At 35.8% G+C, this 12,500-nt stretch overlaps 1 protein-coding gene across 2 annotated transcripts in view; it reads right to left on the bottom strand.

Moving 5' to 3' along the window:
• PDZRN4 (PDZ domain containing ring finger 4) overlaps window positions 1-12,500 on the bottom strand; it is a 953,431-nt gene that overhangs the window by 64,726 nt on the left and 876,205 nt on the right. For both annotated transcript variants that reach the window (XM_044087444.1, XM_044087445.1), the window contains exon 5: window positions 489-551. In XM_044087444.1, coding sequence (XP_043943379.1) covers window positions 489-551 — 63 coding nt within the window. The remainder of the gene's footprint in view (window positions 1-488; window positions 552-12,500) is intronic.

Raw genomic sequence — 12,500 nt, 5'->3', positions numbered from 1 at the left:
AATACTTTCTGCAACTCTGACTTTAGCAAATCAGCACTAATAATGAGTTTCCTCTTTTTTTTCTTTTAATAAGACTACTGACAGAACACCTTTCAATTAAAGAAATGACATTATATATATTTACTAATATATATATATATATATATATATATATATATATATATATATTAATATTTATGTATGTATTTATGCATGCATGCATATAGCTTCATATATGTTGCCAACAGTCATGAATTAGCACTATAGTTTCTAATGCTTCTTAAAATGTATTTTCTTCAACATTCTAATTACTTTTAAATGTTTGTGTTTACAATTTGTAGACCTACATCATCAAGTTATACCAGCAATACATGTTTATTTTTTTTGTTTTAGTGAAAGCAAAGAATTAATAAAAAATAGCACTGCCTGTAAAGGGCAAAGGTATAAAAGTTCCATCATAACTTTGTTTCATATAAATTAATGTCACATTAATATAGAGATGCACGCACCTGCAATATGCGATCACCTTCTCTGATACGCCCATCCTTTGCAGCAATACTGTGTGGTTCAACCTGAAACAGTAAAATACATATTAGCACATAGTTTTTACTTATTTATATTTGTTGATCGGTGTGGTGCACTGATCAATACTGACAGGTTCAGCCTGAGTGAAATACCGAAAGATAAGCAGTGACAGAATAGCTCAGACTAATTACACGGATAAATGTGGCTATGCATTCCAGTGAACAAGCACAGTGCAATGTACAATCAAGCAGAGTGTAATGTACAATGTATGCATTACTTTCTAAAGTAGGTCAATCTTCAGTAAATCTTGAGACAGACGAAGATACTCAGAAAGGATGCTAGGTGATATGTCCTGTGTTGGAACAGGATCATTTGGCTTGGACGAAGAAGTGCTTTTTGAGTTGCATTTTGAATTTGGAATAAGTGTTGATTTCCTTAATGTCGATGGGGAGAGCTTGCCAAAGGGTAGGTGCCTGAGAGGAGAAAGCATGTGCAGTGCTGTGGAGTTTGGCTCTAGGAGTAATGAGAGTTCATGTGACAGAGCATGTGCAGTGCTGTGGAGTTTGGCTCTAGGAGTAATGAGAGTTGGTGTGACAGAGCATGTGCAGTGCTGTGGAGTTTGGATCTAGGAGTAATGAGAGTTCATATGACAGAGCATGTGCAGTGCTGTGGAGTTTGGCTCTAGGAGTAATGAGAGTTCGTGTGACAGAGCATGTGCAGTGCTGTGGAGTTTGGCTCTAGGAGTAATGAGAGTTCATGTGACAGATCATGTGCAGTGCTGTGGAGTTTGGCTCTAGGAGTAATGAGAGCTCATGTGACAGAGCATGTGCAGTGTTGTGGAGTTTGGCTCTAGGAGTAATGAGAATTCATGTGACAGAGCATGTGCAGTGCTGTGGAGTTTGGCTCTAGGAGTAATGAGAGTTCATGTCACAGAGCATGTGCAGTGCTGTGGAGTTTGGCTCTAGGAGTAATGAGAGTTCATGTGACAGAGCATGTGTAGTGATGTGGAGTTTGGCTCTAGGAGTAATGAGAGTTCATGTGACAGAGCATGTGCAGTGCTGTGGAGTTTGGCTCTAGGAGTAATGAGAGTTCATGTGGCACAGCATGTGCAGTGCTGTGGAGTTTGGCTCTAGGAGTAATGAGAGTTCATGTGACAGAGCATGTGCAGTGCTGTGGAGTTTGGTTCTATCATCAGTGTTTTCAAAATCATTCTGTAACCAGTCAGTCCACCCCTGAGAGAATGTACAGTCCTATAGAGCACAGATCCATGCAATAACACTATACATAACAGGCCTAGTGAGGGTGTACAGTTGTAGATATTACAGCTTTATTTCATATGGTCAGTAGTGCATGCCATTTAAGCTATCTAAATATAGTTCATGCCACTGCATTTGTGCATCCAGCAATGTGAACTGCTTCCTTTTTAGCTTTTTACCTTTCATCTTCCTGTCTTTGTCTATGAAAAGTGCCATGATGCTTGTATACTCATCCGAAGCACTAAGTTACAAGTCATAAAAGGAAATTTAAAAACCCTAAGCAGTGTGCTGATGAGTGCAAGACAGATGATGCATATATATTTATATCTATCTATCTATCTATCTATCTATCTATCTATCTATCTATCTATCTATCTGTGTTTTGTTTGCAGTGTGTACCTACTAAAATATTTCCAAAATAAAGATGGATAATTTCTCACTCCATAGTGTAGAGGGTTTGTCACTTACATGCTTATGATGATTAAATAGCAGTCTGAATCATGGGGAAACTACTGGCAGGTCAGTTTAGGACTAAACTGATAACACCAGCATATCCTTTGGGGTGTTGTGATGAAGCTTGTAGAGTCCCACTGCAGAGACTCCATCTGGGACAAGGCCTAAAAGTGCTGCAACAGGTACTTCTGCAGAACATGAGCCCACCAAGGAATCTACATTATCTTAGTTGAGCATTACATGCATGCAGAAGCAAGCAATTACACTGGCTTGGTGAACCAAAGCATTTTATCAGGATGCATGGACAATGTAAGAATTCTAGAAATGTCTTAATATAGCTTAATGGACACTTGTCTTCCTTTTTGGATTTGCTTAGACAGTAGTGATCAGGGAATAAAAAGGACCACTTGGACAGCAGCTTAATAGTCCCTAAAATTGGTTGGTAAGCTATAGCATGGCATCAGAGATGCTTAAATATATTAATTCTACTATTTTGATATGATGACCTTATATTAATTATACTATTTTGATATGATGACCTTATATTAATTCTGCTATTTGATATGATGTCCTTATATTAATTCTACTGTTTTGATATGATGATCTTATATTAATTGTACTATTTTGATATGATGACCTTATATTAATTCTACTATTTTGATATGATGACCTTATATTAATTCTGCTATTTGATATGATGTCCTTATATTAATTCTACTGTTTTGATATGATGATCTTATATTAATTGTACTATTTTGATATGATGACCTTATATTAATTCTACTATTTTGATATGATGACCTTATATTAATTCTGCTATTTTGATATGATAACCTTATAATAATTCTACTATTTTGATATGATGGCCTTATATTAATTATACTATTTTGATATGATGGCCTTATATTAATTCTACTATTTTGATATGATGACCTTATATAAATTCTACTATTTTGATATGATGACCTTATATTAATTCTACTATTTTGATATGATGACCTTTAGCCAATCGAATCCTGCTTTAAATAGCAACTTTGAAAATCTTAGTGGGAATGATTCCTTTAAGTATAGGTCATGGATATACTTGTAAAATGGATTGTTTACTTCTGAAATATCTGCATAACATCTGTATTTCCAAATCTTGGGGTCTGGTACAGTAAAGTAGAATGTCATCTACCTGGATGTACTAACATTTGTCAGTTTAATTTAATAATATAAGCTATGTTTGCCTGAGTAATGAAATTCTTAAATACATAGAGAGTACCAAAATAACTTAACAGCCATTCCCCTAAACGGGGCATTGCACCCATTGCTCCATACTACAATGGAAGGGACGTTATCCCTACATCCCATTAGTAAATACCACCATTTGGTACTAATGCAGAAGGAAGGGACATCTTACCTATCTGCTTAGATATTCTGTCTTTATTTTTGGAATTCAGAGGGTTAAATAACTCTATGTATTCCATTTTTAGTATTAGTGCTACCCATGTTTCCTGATACCATTGTGTGCTTTAAACACTCATCTAATCAGATGGGTATACAAAACTGGTAATGCAGTGGTAAAATTCACATTATTTACAATACTTAATTCACTTAAAAGATTAAATTGAAAATATAAATTAATTCTGCTGGTACGCAAAGATGCTAGTTTTCTGTCATCTGAGAAGCTAAAGGTAAATATTTAGTTTTTTTTTTTAAATAGATTAAACAAAAAAAGTTGAACAATACTGGCTTGGTTGCGACATACCATTTGCAACATTATACAGAGTTTTAACTTGCTGTCCTAAAACCAATCTACCTTTAATGGAACCTTGATTTTGACCAATTAACCAGAATATGTTCTGTGGCACTCTTTAGTGGTCTTGATATTAACAAAATACTTGATAAAGTAAATAGTATCTAAGTATGTAATGTCAGCATTGCTAACATATTTATACAATATGCCAGGTTAAATAGACAAGACCTCCTTTAGTGAAAACATGCTTGCAGCTAACCAGTTTTATCTAATGATTGCTTGACATTTGCCAGTACTCAGTGGTCCGTTAAAGTTCCAGCAACAGAAAGCATGCTGATTACCTGACATACAAGTGTAAAATCTGATGTCTTAATTCATTAACAAGGGTGTTTTATAACTGAGGTAATGCCATCTGAATCAATGCATATATACAGATATACATACAGATATATAGATATAAATATTAGAGATAGGCCACATATCAGATTATGGGAGGAAGGAGAAAATCGGAGTACCTGAGGAAACTAATGCAGGCATATTAAAGCCTGAACCCCGAAGACAAGACACAAATCATTGACTACTAGCCTAGCAGGTTGCCTTGCAACATACTTGGGGATTGTGTAATGTTTTAGTATTCAGTAATGATTTAGGTTCATAGGTGTGGTTTTAGCAACTTATGCCGCTTCAGAAACACCTAAGACTTGGGACTCTGATTTAGAAATACTGAAAAGCCTTTCTCCTTTTTAGATTGAATTTATATATTTAAAAGCTAAAAGGAGACTTATTTACTTGATGTTTAGTAATAATCCATATATACAAGCAGCCCGTAGTTTTCGTAATCTTTTCCTTCAATATTCAGTGTACACAGAGAGTCATCATATCTTGTTTTCTCATTGTCACTTGTCAGTTCCATCAGTTCTTCTGTGCCTTATTGCACATGCAGTTTTATCACATTATGTTCTATATTTCTGTTTTGCTCCGTTCTCCATTAAACCTGTGCATTTACCAGGTTGTATAGTGCTTTTTCATATTGTTTTCTACCCCCAACACAAATTTACTTTTGGTAGGTGACAATAACATTCTATGTTAACAAATTAAGGTATATATCCAGATTATTATAACCTGACATAAACTGACACGCGAGTGTAAGAGAGCTACCATACACAAATACATATACTGCTTGTGAATATGAATGTCACTGCTACCCTGACTTTTTCTCATTTAATGTCTGTAACTTCCTGGGCTGAGCCCGGCGGATCTGTGCTCTTACCCCCAAAATAAACATAAATTAAGAAGTAAATGAATAATTAAATAAATAGAAACAATGCCTTCAGTGGTTTAAATGGATTCCTCTCTCACAGTGCAGGAGATCGGTGGTTATGCAATACTGCTCAGAACTTCTGGCATGTAGCCTTTCTTATGTTTCCATTAAAGTACACCTTTCAGCCATTCCTGCCTGGCTACTGGTGGACACTTCTTTGTCATCCTACATGTGGTACAAGTGGTGCTTGATGGCAGTTTTTTATGTTGTAACTCCTAGGAATCCAGTACTTTCTCTTTGAGATCTGAACTTTGCTAGCAAAAATCTAACTTACAAGGAGCCAGAATTTTCAGTGGCACTAAAATGTTTGTCTGGAAGCTACTGTTCCTAGTGGCAGTCTCTTCAGTTTCAAGAATATCTGAGTTGTAAGCCCTCATGTGCAAGAATCCTTACAAAGTCATCCACAATGATAGAATAAGCATAAGGAATAAACCTTCTTTCATGATTAAAAGTATTATCAAACAAACTGATCACCTCTGATTCCTATATGCCTGAGAAGGTGTCTGTTCAAATGGCTGGTTAACTGTACTCCTTTGTACTGTGACTAAAGTACTTGGGCCACCATGCAATTCAGCTACAATATACTGAACTAAAGTGGCAGCCATCTGAATAGAGCATATACAGACCAGTTACTTGCATTTTTGTCAACACTTTCTTTAAGCATTATAAGCTGGAAGTGGAAGGCAGAGTTTACCATTGCTACTCTGCAAGGTAAGATATGAACAAATTGTTCCACCAAGGGATGGACAAGAATTCATACTGTAGCAGTGATCAATTGACAAGCATTGCACAGCTCTGTCAATGGTTCATCATCAAACTAGTTGTTTAACTAGCTGTTTAAGCAGTATAAGTTTCATCTCTGCAGCCCCTCATGCTCAGTCCATTCTCTTAGATCTTATGTCCATCCTAGCATTTAAGAAAGCCTGACTGAGCAAACTCGATGCATGCATTTTCTTATATCTGCAACAAGGGCCGACTATCAATAATGGACATATGCTTACTAAAAGCATCCACAGCCTGTAGTTATACTTGATTAGTAACTTAGGTGAAGGTCCGTGCAGTGTAAACAAATTGAAATTACTTGATCTGCTCCCCGTTTTAAGCATAACATGATGCTAATAGGTGGTGCAAACAAGGAGCTTATCTCACTATGGGTGTTACACAAGGAGCTTATCTCACTATGGGTGTTAAACAAGGAGCTTATCTCACTATGGGTGTTATGAATATTCCTGAAAGCAAGATCAGAAGGGTAGATGTCTGCCTTCTGCTTTCAGTTATTTTCCATGGATAAGTCTTCATACTGCAATCCCTGTATGTGAAGGTCTACTATTTTGGCAAAGCTCCTCCGATCTGTCCTTTCTTTTTATAGTCACAATTATAATGTGAAGCCTGTCACTTCACTACCCTGAATCTGCTGTTCAAGCAGATACACATTAGAATGGGATAGACTGTCATCGCTGGCAGTATTGGGGGATAATATTTTCTTTTGCTTTAGCTTCATGAGACAAAAGCATCACAAATATTGCATCCCCACACAATGCTTTTCCTTTTCTAGTTTTTAGTCTCCAGCAATTTGAGTTTATTGTTAATGTGGGAGGGCCAGCTCTGTCTATCATTTACTGGTCATGTGAGGGGGGTGAGTATCTACTGTACTCTGCAAAATGATCTTGTATTTGCATTTATCTAATTCATTAAGAGAATTCAGACACTCCAAAGGAAGAAATCACCAGTATATCTCAGTCTCTTTCTTATTGTAGTCTTGCCAGAATTTGCATAAATGCACTTACGTTTGTATATATATATATATATATATATATATATATATATATATATATATATATATATACAGATGTATTCCTCTCTCTCCCGCTCTCTCTCTCTCTCTCTATATATATATATATATACATATATATAAATATATATATTCTCTGCATTTTAAATTAAAGAAATAACATCACTCTTGTGAAATTGCATATAAATGTAAACGCATAAAAAGTTCTGGCTTGTTATATATTTGGATGTAATACACACATCACCTGGTACAGCATTATTGCTATAGTGATATCTAAACTTTAAGGTTAAAAAGATAAACAGCAGAAGCAATCAGCAGTGTACACTTTGTCACCAGGATGGATGCTGCCATAAATATATATATATATATGTGTGTGTGTGTGTGTGTGTTTTTTTTTTTATTATTTCAGGCTTTTAAACATATGACATACCCTGCACACGTTTAGTGTTCCCACAGCACTTATCAGACTTAGCACAGTTCACTGTAGATTAATGAGCATGTCGCACACAGGACAGCACTATCTATCACCTTTCATTTGATTGTTATCCTTAACATTTTTTCTTGTCAGGCCGTTCCTCGTATCTTAACAGAATGTTTTTTACTATAAAGCTTGCTGAGTCGTAGACTATACTCTGCAAAGCGGGACCTTTATTTACAGCTTTATTCAGTAATAAAGTGCACGAGCAAGACATTTTAAACAACTAACCAAGGACATTTAATAAATAAATAAACAGCATTCAAACCCTACATGAACACAATCAAAGTTAGACCAAGGACATTTAATAAATAAATAAACAGCATTCAAACTCTACATGAACACAATCAAAGTCAGCACAGAATTGTAGCCATAAGTTAGAAAATATTCCCCATTTTGTATTATAATTTTACAAAAACAAGTGCTTGCAAAAGGTGGCAAGAAGTTTTAAAGTGAGTGTACTTAAACATGTAAATGGCTAGGCATCTAAGGATTGTTTGCCTAGATTTGTTCCTATAGTTTTGACTATAGCACCGAAGCCTGGATATAACTTCATTTGGCAACATTCTGGTGTTTTCAAAGGACCTCCTTGGCAATAATCTGAATGTGGTAACTGCATTCTTAGGCTTTTAATATGTCTGGGTAAGTGTATTTGAAAACAAGCATAGGAGTCTCATACTCAGTGTACAGAATGATTTTTTACACATATATGGTAGAGAGAGGAACAATACTCCCTTTGCAGGTAATATGAGAGTGAATGGGGCAGTTTGATGAGGGGGTAGACAAGTAGGGTGTAAATAAAATAGGGTTTACAGGCTGAACAGTATTTAGGGAATTTGGTATCCTAGGGCCTAGTATCACAATGTGTGCATGTAGGTATCTGCACGCATTGCTTTATCTTGCCTTAGTCTGTCATCACATGCCTAGCTGAAAAGGAAAGAGCTTTCTGCCCATGAGTAATGTCTTTCATTTTTTTTAATATGAGCATAACCAGAATTAAGCCATACTTAAAGTATTTAGAAGTATGGATTTGTTTTTCAGTCTGTAAGCCACATCTTTATTATATGCTTAAGCAGGATGTAAAGTATTAGCCTAAGGCTTTGTCTGATCAAGATTTGTTTTATTTTGGAATGGTGTGTCTCACATAGGCAAATTATGTTTCATTTTATGAGAACAGTAGTTATAAGCATAAATAGATTACATACTTATTTGTAAATTGTGTATATTCACAATACAGTTACAAAGGCTCATCAATATGAACATATCTAATGAAACTACCTTAAATTTTGTGAATGTTTCAAACTATACTTAAAGTTGCTATGTGCAGTATCTGTCATACTTTGAAATTACAAGCGCAAAATAAAGCAGAATGAATGAGATGTAAGTCTGATGTATAAGTCAACACTTGTTTAAATGTATTTAAATACATTAAGCAAGCATTCCATTATACTGAAATATTTGCTGAGATGGAAGAGACAGAGCACAAGAGGTTGGGAGAGACAAATGCAGGACCAGGTGACAAAGCAGAGAATGTGACAGGAAGCAATGGATACAAAGCAGAGAATATGACAGGAAGCGATGGATACAAAGTATAGAATATGACAGTAAGAGATGGATACAAAGCAGAGAATATGACAGGAAGTGATGGATACAATGCAGAGAATATGACAGGAAGTGATGGATACAAAGCACAGAATATGACAGGAAGAGATGGATACAAAGCAGAGAATATGACAGGAAGCGATGGATACAAAGCATAGAATATGACAGGAAGAGATGGATACAAAGCAGAGAATATGACAGGAAGTGATGGATACAATGCAGAGAATATGACAGGAAGTGATGGATACAAAGCAGAGAATATGACAAGAAGCGATGGATATAGGGTGATGTTCTGCAGTGATAAAAAGATAGGTAAAACATAAATAGTCAGCTGTTGGCTTTGATGACCAGGAAAGTGTATATATATATATATATATATATATATATATATATATATATATATATCTATATCTATATATATATATATGATTATGATTACTCTCTGGGGTATAGGGTGGTATTCCTAGTCCGGTGCTTTGCATTTTCGTACTGCTGATCTGCAAAGAGTGCTACTATGAAGTTATGCAAATCCTGGACTGTCAGGATGACTACAGAAATGCAGAAGACTTTTTGTAAACATGCCTTCCTATCAGAAATGAATAACATGGTTAATGAATAAGCGATAGAGGAACAGCTAAGACATTGTTAAGGGGTTTTACACATATGTGCATGGGTTCAATTCATAGACATGAGCTAATATGCATATAAAGTGCATAAGTTGCCTTGAAGGTACACTAGAAAGCAATGGGTTTCAGTACCGAATACAGAGATGCAAGAGAAGCTGAGCTGGTACTTCTGCATATATGGACATTTTTACTGGAGAGGTCAAGAGGTAAATGTTTAATTTTTAATGCTTGCACATACTTGGACATATTACTGAAGGGGTCACTTGGGTGAAATGTTCCATTTCAGTGCTTGTACATACCTGGATGTTTTATTGAAGAGGTTGCTTGGATGAATATTTCATTTAGTGTAAATAATTTGCCACATTGTAAATACATTTTAACTTCAAATAACCAAACTGAAGTACCCAGGAAGGGAACAGCCACTACTGTGTGTTTTTGGTTCATTTGGCTTTATCAAAACATCAGACTTTTCTAGTGTTGGCTCTTCATTTCCTGGGTACTTCAGTTTGGTTATTTGGTCTTATTTTGTAGCTGGAAACTCCTTGTTGGAGCATTTTAACTTCAGATGCTTTTGAACATCCAGTGAATGCAAAATATACAAGTTAAGATGTTATGCAGACTGCAGGACCAGAAACATTATATACGCTGATTGCTGTGTTTTATGCAGTTCCTTTTATGTTGGCAAGACTAATCACCAATTTAAAGAATACATTTCTAAACATATAAGCGAAATTAGGTTAAATGATTTTAAGACTCCTTTGATGAAACATATACTGGAGAATAATGGTCTGAGCTTTCACTTTTTAGCCCTACAGGTCATTACTGAGAATGCAAGGGGAGGAGACTTAGTGCATGTTACTGACACAGCTGAGATGAATTGAATAGGTAACTTACAGGCTGATAAACTACCTGAGCTGAACAGCAATCAACCTCTCAAACCAGCCCTAAAGGGGAATAGACTACTGTGGTGATTTTGACTCGTTGATGAAGTTTATAAATATTGAACTGTTTGTATGGAAGGTTTGATTTGATGAAGGATACTAAGTTATCCAAAAGCGTTAACCTTTATGAAAGTTTTATTGTATTAAAGTTTTAATTTTATGATAGCTGTGGTGGTTGCACTAATTGCTGCATTTGTTTTTATATATATATATATATATATATATATATATATATATATATATATATATTTGTTTGTGTATTTTGGCTTTTTCCGGTTAGGGGTCGCCACAGCGGAACTCTGGTCCGCTAATGACTGGCAGTTGATTTTTACGTACCGGCTTGCCAGGCCTGACGCACAACCTTCAACGAAGGTACGCCCATTCATGCATGTCTCCACGCAGAAGATGCTCTAGCTGAGAATCAAACCAGACAGCATCTTACTGTGAGGCGACAACGCTACCGCAGCACCACCACCGCGGGTCTGTATATATATATATATATATATATATATATATATATATATATATATATATATATATATATTTATATTAAAAAATAAAAAAATTAATATATGTAGCAATTCAGCAATACTGTGTTTGTACCATCATAGAGAAAGTGGAAATCCTCTCCACACTGGCACATCAACCTAACTGGGCAAAAGCCCAGTGGTCACATGCTATGACTGACCACGTAAGTGTCAATCAATACTGTTTCATGAACAGGTCTGGTTTCCTTTTCAATCAGAAAAATGTAGAAATGTTGTTGGGCATGTTTCTTGTTTCCTCCCCTTCACAGCAATGTCTCAAAGAGCTGTGTTGTTTGGGTTTTTCTTTTTGTTAATTATAGTGAGTACACTAAAGGATGATGAGTTCCATTGCAGTTTTGTACCATTTTTAGTCACATTGTCCCCTCGTTGTCTGTGGATCACCTCTCAATAATCAATCTTCTCATTCATTCGCAGTTGTTTGGGCCTCCTCTGAGGCAGGCAGCAAGTGCGTTTCTGCTTCAAGTCCTAAGCTCACCTGTTGGTGACTGACATGGATGCTGGAATCAGTATAACGGCCTACTTGTCCACCTCAAAATCCCACTAAATTTTGTAAAATATATAAAATAGTGCCAGCTAAACCAAGTATGCTGGTATGTGTAGACTCATACCATTCTAACACAAGTCTGTTTGTATCATTCCTTATATTGTTAACTTATTGATAGATCATGTGAAGATTTGGCTTTTATTTTGCACTTACAATGCCTGATGCTAATACATACAGTATTATGCACAGTATTAGATTGTGTCTGTTTCCAGTTTTTCATGGTCATCTTTCTCGATACTCCCACCCACAATCAGATCAGCTGAAGAACTCTTACAAGGTAGAACATTATCAGCCTGGACCGTATCACAAGGCATCTCAGCGGTCCGTGAATCCGGCCGTTTCTCGTTATTCTCAGTAACGTGATCTGTATGCGTAGTGTTTGTAGAATCAATGTTTTTTGGGGGGAATAAAAAATGTCCAGGGAGTAGGAGGCGATTCAACAGTAAATGCTCTAAACCTTTACAGTTAGTACATGTAAGAGCACATTCTTTGAATTGTGTCTTAACTTCCCACAGTGACTACATCATTTGTTAGCATAAGCATTAACGAGATGTAAAAAGGAGACACATTAAAAACTTTTACGGTATCACTATGACCATGGATTGCAACAAAGCTATCATACATACGAATACATTATAAACAGTATCACATTTATTAAAAAAAAAAAGTGGATATCATCCTCACAAAGTTCAGCAGTATG

Source organism: Protopterus annectens, chromosome 11.part0 (genome assembly GCF_019279795.1).
Source record: "Protopterus annectens isolate FY-2018-M chromosome 11.part0, PAN1.0, whole genome shotgun sequence".
In the NCBI taxonomy this organism is placed as follows: domain Eukaryota; kingdom Metazoa; phylum Chordata; order Ceratodontiformes; family Protopteridae; genus Protopterus; species Protopterus annectens.
The sequence above is the reverse complement of the archived record's forward strand: the minus strand, read 5'-3'. Positions and strand labels throughout refer to the sequence as shown.